The following is an 8,477-nucleotide window of genomic DNA, read 5'->3' as shown; positions in this document are numbered from 1 at the left end:
ACAGAGACAGTGAAGGTGTGAAGCTTCAGCTTGGGCTGCCAATGGCGAAGTCCTGTGTGCAGCTAGGAATATACCATGAAGAGAAGACCAGCTTGGAGACAGAGATCTGGGAGTCTTCAATACACATGGACAGACAATAAGAATTTTTAACCATTATGCACTTTTCATGTGCAGGTACTGGGCTAAGCACTTCCTTTAATTCATTTATTCATCAAAACCCTATGAGTAGAAATGATTATTATCCTCATTTTATAGATACATTAACTATCACCCAAGCAACTTAAATGAGGTTAAGTGTAATTTGCTCCACATTAAAAAGCTAGTAAGCCAAAGCTCAATTACAGGTTTGACACCAAAGTCTACATTCTCAAACAGCTTTCTACCGAGAATGTACTGGGTGAGAAGGCAAATATAACACAAACCCCCAGGGGACACCAACATCTCTGCATAGTAAACTCTTAGAATAACCTCCAAGTTCAACTCCAAAAAGACCGCACCGTAAGATGACAACTGATGAAAACACTGCTCCCTTTCAGAGAAAAACCTGGTAATTTTTCATACTTTTCAAGATGACAACATACGTACCAATTTGCTCAATCCCGAAAACAGAAACTAAAAATTCATCAAGTATATGACAGTGGTAAAAAAATGACAGTTTTGTTTTCTTATTATAAATAATCTCTTAACAACGAGGTCCTACTGTACAGCACAGGGAACTATATTTAATATCCTAGGATAAACCATAATGGAAAAGAAGATAAAAAAGAATGTATATATGTGTATAACTGAGTCACTTTGCTGCACAGCAGAAATTAACACAACATTGTAAATCAACTATACTTAAATTAATAAATAATCTCTCATCCAGGATAAGCAGCTATTATGATTACATAAGAGGCCTATTTTCTTCATAGCCAATCTAATAATTAAATAAGGATTTGTTTTCAACTAAAATTTCTCCAAACACACACACAAATGCCAAAGACCATTTAGTAAGTTAGCACTGCTGTGAAGAGCAGGCAGCAGGTACTTACCCACACGTGTGGAGCTAGGCCTTGGTCTGGAGATTTCAAAAATAAACGTTGTAATTTTTTTCTTGATTACTGAATTTTTTTCTAGGGTCCACTGTCCCTAAAGGATGGATATGAATTACTGGAAATGTGGAAGGATGAAAAAGAAATAGAGAATTGGAGAGAGGTGGCACCATGTGGCAGAAGCAACCCCATGCTTGGCAAGAGTCATGGGACATTGGTCTAGCTGCCTCTCCCTAGCCCATCACCACCACTCACTAAGTGACTGGGAAAATTTCCTATTCCTCTATAAAAATGGGGCCAATAATAGAAATACCACCATAGGTTTGGTGTGAGGATTAAGTAAGTGATGTATGTGAAGCATTTAGTATAGTCTCTGATATATAATAAGTCCCCAATAAGTTATTAGAAGAAAATGAAAAGAATCTTCTGTCCAGACTGCTATCATTTGGAGTTGATCTTAAAAATTAAGAGTTGTTCTAAAAATTGTGAAAAATAACATAACCTGTTGTTAAAACCAATCTAGTTTTGGGACTTCTCTGGTGGTCCAGTGGTTAAGAATCTGCCTTCAAATGCAGGGGATGTGGGTTCGATCCCTGGTCAGGGAACTAAGATCCCACATGCCGTGGGGCAACTAAGCTCGCACACCGCAACTACTGAGCCCGCACGCCACAACTAGAGAGCCCACATGCCACAACTAGAGAAGCCCGTGCGCCATAACAATGACCCAGCACAGCCAAAAAAACCAAAAAAAACACAATCTAGTTTTACCTAGAGAGGCTCAATGGATTGGCTACCTAAGGGCACCAATTTTTTCCATCCTGTACTAATCATCTTTAGCTTAGTGCTTTCAGGAAGTGGAAGATTTCTCTGTGGATACAAGATACATGGTCACTCCTATTTAGCAAAGCTAAAAAATAAAAATGTAGTGTCAGGTGAGCCCATCATCTCTGGAAAACCAGAATGCTCAGAAAACCTCCTGATTATTTGTCAAACCTGTTGATGGCAAAGCCTTTTTAGAAAAGGAACAGCCAGTCCTCGTAGAGTGTAAATAAAGAGGCCCTGCTCCTGCAGATGGAGGCACAAATTGGTACAATTTTCTGGAGAGCCATCTGGCAATGCACATCAAAGATCTTAAAATATATACTTACGCTTTGACCCAACAACTTGTCCAAGGAAAGAACAACAGCTTGGGCTCCAAGTTTAGCAACAATATATCCCTTGATAAATTATTTATAATAAAAAACAAATTCAGAACCTAAAGGAATAACAACAGGACTTTGAAAAATAATATATGATACATGTATATAAAGGTCGCTATACAGCTACTAATGTTACAGAAATAATTCATCAATGTGAAAAATTCCACATATTTATATCATCATTGAAAAAAAGATTACAAACCATTGTGTTAGTTAAAATTCTCTACTAAAAAGTAATAGGAAACCAACTCAAGATAGCTCAAAGAGAAAAGAGTAAGAATTTTACTTGGAGAATGTAATATCCAAATAATGAAATATGGGTGAACAGTCAGTCAGGCCTCATACAGGAAATAGAAAGCTGTTAAGATCTTTTCTATGTCCTTCATCCTACTTGTTTTTGCATGTCTGCTTCATTCTTCACTTTCATTACAGATCAGCTTTCTAGTAACTCTTCTGAAGTCTTAGCAGAATATGGCTATCCACATGTCCCAATTCTGGAACAGTGTAATTCCAGACAAATCTACATTCAGAGTAAAAATTTAATGAGCCACGCATGACTCCACTATAGCTAGATGACATCCAGTACCAATGTGGTCTTCAGGGGCCCAAAGAAATGGGGCTTGTGAGAGCTAGATAGCCATCCCCAAAGGATCTATTACAAGGATGTAGAAGGAAATCTTATTTCTTAATATTAGGAAAAAAATTGTCTTTCTAGAAAATTAATAGAAAGATATGAACCAAATTTTAACAGTAGTTATTTATGGGTATAAAATTATAAGCAACTTTAGCTCCTTTTGCTGTAAATATTTTTTATAATTTATATGAAATGTAATTTTAATTTTATAAACTAAAGTTAATTTTAAAAGCTAAACTATCAGGTCATTATAATATAATGCTAAGTGAGGGAAAAACAGGATAAAAGTTCACATTGTTTATATCCCTTAACTGTATAAAATGTATGTATAGAAAAAAATGGAAAAAATGCAATAAACGTTAGCAGTGGTACCTCTAGATGATAAAATTACATAGTCTTTATTTTCTCATTTATCATTTTCCATATTTTTCAATATTTCTACAACAGATATTTTTCATACTGGAAAAAAAAATTACTTGCAGGGATATGTATGCCCAGTAGGCTCAGTGTTTGTGTAGGAGACCGTAATATTGTAGGAACCACTGTCACCGCCAGATAAAAAAGTTACTCAGGGCATCTCTTTTCCTCACCCCCAAGCACCTGAAGAATACTATAAATTGCCAATAGTAACAACTACACACAACCATGATTTATCTTGAGAATCACTGGCCCACAAAATTTTTAAAGAGTTCTGGAGGAACTCTAGGATTACAGCTAAGTGCTAAAAACAAGAGTTAAAAAATAAAATTTGCAGGCTATGATTCTACAGATTCAACTGTTTAAATGTAGACAGGATAATATTCAGAGTAATCTTACACAAGTATATGAAACACTACTAGGCACAAGAGGATTAACGACTTTCTGTCCCCAGTAGAGAAAAGATAAAATGGGTTTTAATGGCAGAAGGATTTTAACTACACCATCAGCCATGCCAAGCCCAGAAAGTTATAAGCTGAAAAATAAATCAAGATTTGGATAAACTTAAAATTTAACGCTTGCTGCATTGTTACATGCTGGCTCCCATGTCCCTTGCCATTTGAAAACATGAACAGTGCTAATGAAAATTCTCCAAGTTGAAGGCTTTGTCTTACCAAAACCACAAAGTTAAATTGTAAATATGAAACTTACAGGAAGGGTAAGAACACTAGAGGGGAGCCTTTCCCTATTTTCCTGGAATCTTCAAATTAAAGATATCTATATATCTAGGATAGATTAGTGGCAATGCCTGGCTGGCTTAGAAATTTTCTACAGATTCCTTCCTATCTTTCTGTAGACTGTGATAAAACCTTAAAATAAGGTTTAAAAACACCCATCCTTACAAAAAGCATGCTGTTTTGTATAATGTACCCTAAAATTCTAGTAGAAATACTTCACTTTCCATAATATTTAACCATTGAGATATAATCTTTTAGTTTAATAAGTATTAAAAACAACTCTAGTGTTTTAAAACATATTATTCTACTCTAAATAAATTTATACTATGGTACTTGAAAATCTATCGAAGTGTAGATTTTAACCATCCTCAATTATTTTTACATTAACTGCTTTTATTTCCCCTCTAAAGTTCTTAACCACATGGAATCAACAAATTCCTCTAAACATTTACCTTAAAGATAAAATGGAAGGAGATAACAGTGAAATGGTGTGTGATGGCCACGGTCATTCTAATAAGGGAAAGTTGCACAAAAAAATGTAACAAATTCCGTATATAAACAGTCTAAACGTAGATTTTTACCAATACAGATATAAAATTAGATGCTAATGTCTGTTTTCAGAAAGAGATAAAGTAATAACTGTATAAGCATTATAGTACTACAAATGATTTACAGAAACTAAGAAACTTAAGTAAACATAAACTCCCTCTAAAATGCAAACTATACATTATCTCAACATGATTTATAGAAGGACTGTATCCAATGAAAATCCAAACTCACTTTTAGGTAACACCCAGAAAACTGAAAATGCTGTTCCTATTTTAATTTAACATGTATTTCCCAAATAAGATTCACCATGAACATTATTTTAGACTATATTTTTATATCCTCTTTAGATAGCCAAGTGAAAAATCCAACAATACACAAATTTGTACTTTCATCAGTACATAAAACAACAACAGGTAGTGAGGTTAGAAAACAGAACACAAGTTCAATCAAATCAATACAATACTAGTACAGAGGCATCCATGTTAACCTACATGGAAAAATCTGGGCCACAAAACAGGTTTTCCATTTTGAATCTCACTAACTGCTAGACAGTCTGTGTATTTTGACCTTAAAGTGGTCAAAATATTTAATGAGTGAACCTCATGTTCTACTACCTACAAAGGTCTAAAGCAACAGAAAAATTGTCATTTTATGTTGCTGAGAGTTTTTAACTAAGTCTTTTATATTACTTATTTTGTTTAGTAGCACGTGATTGAATTATACACAAATTATTTTTAAAAAATTAAATGTGGTTATTTCTATATACATTAGGCCCTCAGCATAATTTCTGCCTCTGAAGTGCTAATACAGTACTTAAAACTATACAAACAAACATCCAGTAAACAGCATTTTATTTTATGACACTCTGTGTTAATACAATAAATATACAAAACTTCCAAACCACTGAAAACATGCAACATTAGAGGGACAGATGGAGGGCATTTATATAGAACCATGACAGTCACCGTAATGGCAGCGCAATATTACTCGTTGACAAAATATACAAACATCCCTAGATAAATAATCCAAGTCCCAAATTAAAAACCACTGAGCAATGATTTTCCAGTGTTCAAACTTTAGTTTGAAATAAAATAGCCAAAACTTAATATTACCAACTGAAAAATGACATGGATCCTTACAATGTGAAGACCATTTCATGATTGCGACACTGGGTAATGCTAATATTAAATATAAAACACTAACAAGTGCCAATCTTTTACTGAGTGCAAATGTGACTATTTACTAATAATTATTGTTAAGAGAATAGAGATTATAAGATTTAAAAACCCCTCTACCTTATTAAACTGTTAAGCAGTGCCATCATTTTAATGCACATTTATGTTTTTAAAAAAACATTTTTCTCTTATAAGCTTGTATTAACCCAAATAACTGGAATTTAAAACAACATTTCCCCCATCCAAACAAAAAAAGGTACAGTTGGCTGTAATTATTCTTTTGCTATTTAGCAATAGAGGATTTCTACAGAATAGAGAGAAGCATTCCTAATTCTTAAAGGAAAGTATCTCAGTATTTTTTGAAAGTATCTATGATAAAGTTTTCATTTTGCAGTTTAAAGAAAAACAAAAGGAACTTGAGAGATGAATTAATGACAGACATAAGTACTTTTGCTGTATTTTGTGGGTAATGTTTTGAATGTTTGTAAAATCCACACTCAACAAAGCATACTGATGAGACAGATTTTCAGTAAGATTATAGACTCTAAAAAACTTGAACTGGCTTATTTGGTTGAGAAAGTAGGTAGAGATTATCACTGATCAGAAATATTCATAAAAACAGCTTTAAATTCATACTCTGAATCCTACTTTCATCAGAATAAAAGAAATATCTTCCAAGTATATTACTTCAACGAAGTCCCAAATAAATCAAATGTAAACACCATCTGGATGGATCCGTGTTATATCTAGTATCACACAAAGCTTCTTTCATAAATAGTGAGAACTCACCATCCTACCCCCAGCATGAAACTCATTTTAACTCCAGATTTGGGGCAAAGAATAAAGGTGATTTAACCATTTACACCCAGCCAATTTTTTAGTCTCAAATAATATAATCTAATAGAGTACCCTTACTTTTCAAAATCAAGTTGAATACTTATTATTCTGCAATCTTTTAGGTTAGCTAATGACTTCCAAAACAACAGTATCGTGACTTTACAAATGTCTTTAAGTCATTTAATCAGTTATTAAAAATGACTCAAAGTTTCAACCCAAGTATACTATAAGAATGAAGTCCTGTGCTGCATAGTAATGATTTTAACATGATTATATCCATAATTAATGCATTCAACTGTATATGTATTTTCTTGCTTGATGCAAGTTAAATGTTTTATTTTTTCTGTTGCTACAAATTTTAATGTATTCAGTCTGTCTCAAAAATTCAAAGACTGAGGTGCGTTAGGGATTCAAGTATATGTGAAGTGCCAGGGTCTTTTTATTTTTAATGCCAACTAGACATGAGAGGCTAAAAGAAAAATTTCTTAAATACTGTTATGTTCTTTTTGGACATGGAGTTAGGCTAGACTTTAATACCTCTGTTAAAAATTACACACACATACCCCAGAAAAGAGCTGCCAAACACAATCTCAGTTCAATTAAAAAGAGTAGCCACAAGAATATACCAAAGTTTCCATACAGTAATATTTTACTATGATATGAATACTGAAAATTAAAAACAAAAAGGTATTATCATCACTACATTCTATTCCATCAATTATCTACCTTTTCTTTTGGATAATGCACTGCATATTATATTATATCCTTGTATTGCATCCCAGTGAATTTTTATTTAAAAGAAAGTATTACAGAAAATCATTTCTATGATTCTATAAACAACTCCCCAATCCTGCAACCATAAGCAGTGCATAACCCAAAATACTAATTCTTTTAAGAAACATGGTGACCATGCAAGATCAGAGCTTGATTATCAAAATATCAACTACTCTAAAAAAAGAAAATAAAAAGATAAAATTTACATTATCTACCATGAAATGTACACAGGCTCTTCACTGGTGAGTGAAACTGCTAAAAAGCAAGCCAATTAAAAAATCCCTAAGTCTCTGATGTCCTATTTCTTTCAATATAAATAAGGAAAAGGAATGAAGCATTGCTTTACTGCTCCAATGTGTAATCCTTACGTCTGACTCTTGAAAGAATGACTGCAGCAAGTACTAAGTGCATTTTTAATCATAAGTGCCATGTTAATTTCAGTGTGTCACCACTGAAATAATTCGCTGAACATTCATCCCCCAAAAAATATGGAGAATATTTATTTCGCATGTAATTTTTTTTTTTGCAAGGGGCACTGAAATATTAAGAAACTATCAGGTAAATAATAAGACAAGGAAGTTTTTCTGGTTTTAGCCCATGCACAAGTGATTAGGAAATATACGTGCTGTGTGTACTGTGTGTTTTGAACAAAAAAAATATTTATAGAATACAGTAACTGGAGAAAAAAGTACAGTCAGAAGGTAACAATGTATTGTTTGAAGACTCTAAATTTGGTTACCCTTGAAAGCATTCTGAGCTGCACTAGTTGCTGCGGTTGAAGCTGCATTTGCAGCTGCAGTCTGGACAGTTTTGTTGGACATCACACCTGTTGCAAACTCTTGTTGGGCCTTCTCAAAACTAGCACCTGTTGTGCGATACAGTCCATGTACCTACGGAGGCACAGAAAAGTGGGAGAAGATGAGTGGTAATCTACGCGTTCATTATCAATAGCTCTTCAATTAATCCCAACATGACTCAGAGATAAAAAGACTAGATTCTAGGCAGGATTCCTAAGAACAAGAACATCAGCCACACAGTGGCACACTGTGTGTATATTTTTCCCTTTTATCCCCAATGCAGAAGAGATAATTTATGCCTATGCCAAACCAAAAATAATATAA

General features: G+C 33.7%; 1 protein-coding gene across 2 annotated transcripts in view; it reads right to left on the bottom strand.

Moving 5' to 3' along the window:
- Positions 1-5,404: 5,404 nt before the first annotated feature.
- Positions 5,405-8,477, bottom strand: part of SCAMP1 (secretory carrier membrane protein 1) — a 105,708-nt gene continuing 102,635 nt past the window's right edge. The window contains exon 9 of one of the 2 annotated variants that reach the window (XM_036845804.1): positions 5,405-8,246. In XM_036845804.1, the coding sequence (XP_036701699.1) occupies positions 8,082-8,246 (165 nt within the window). In that variant the 3' untranslated portion in view covers positions 5,405-8,081. The remainder of the gene's footprint in view (positions 8,247-8,477) is intronic. The other variant, XM_036845806.1, reaches the window with a different exon arrangement.

This window comes from Balaenoptera musculus, chromosome 3 (genome assembly GCF_009873245.2).
Source record: "Balaenoptera musculus isolate JJ_BM4_2016_0621 chromosome 3, mBalMus1.pri.v3, whole genome shotgun sequence".
NCBI classification, from domain to species: domain Eukaryota; kingdom Metazoa; phylum Chordata; class Mammalia; order Artiodactyla; family Balaenopteridae; genus Balaenoptera; species Balaenoptera musculus.
Note: the sequence above shows the minus strand (reverse complement) of the source record. Positions and strands in the feature narration are given on the sequence as shown.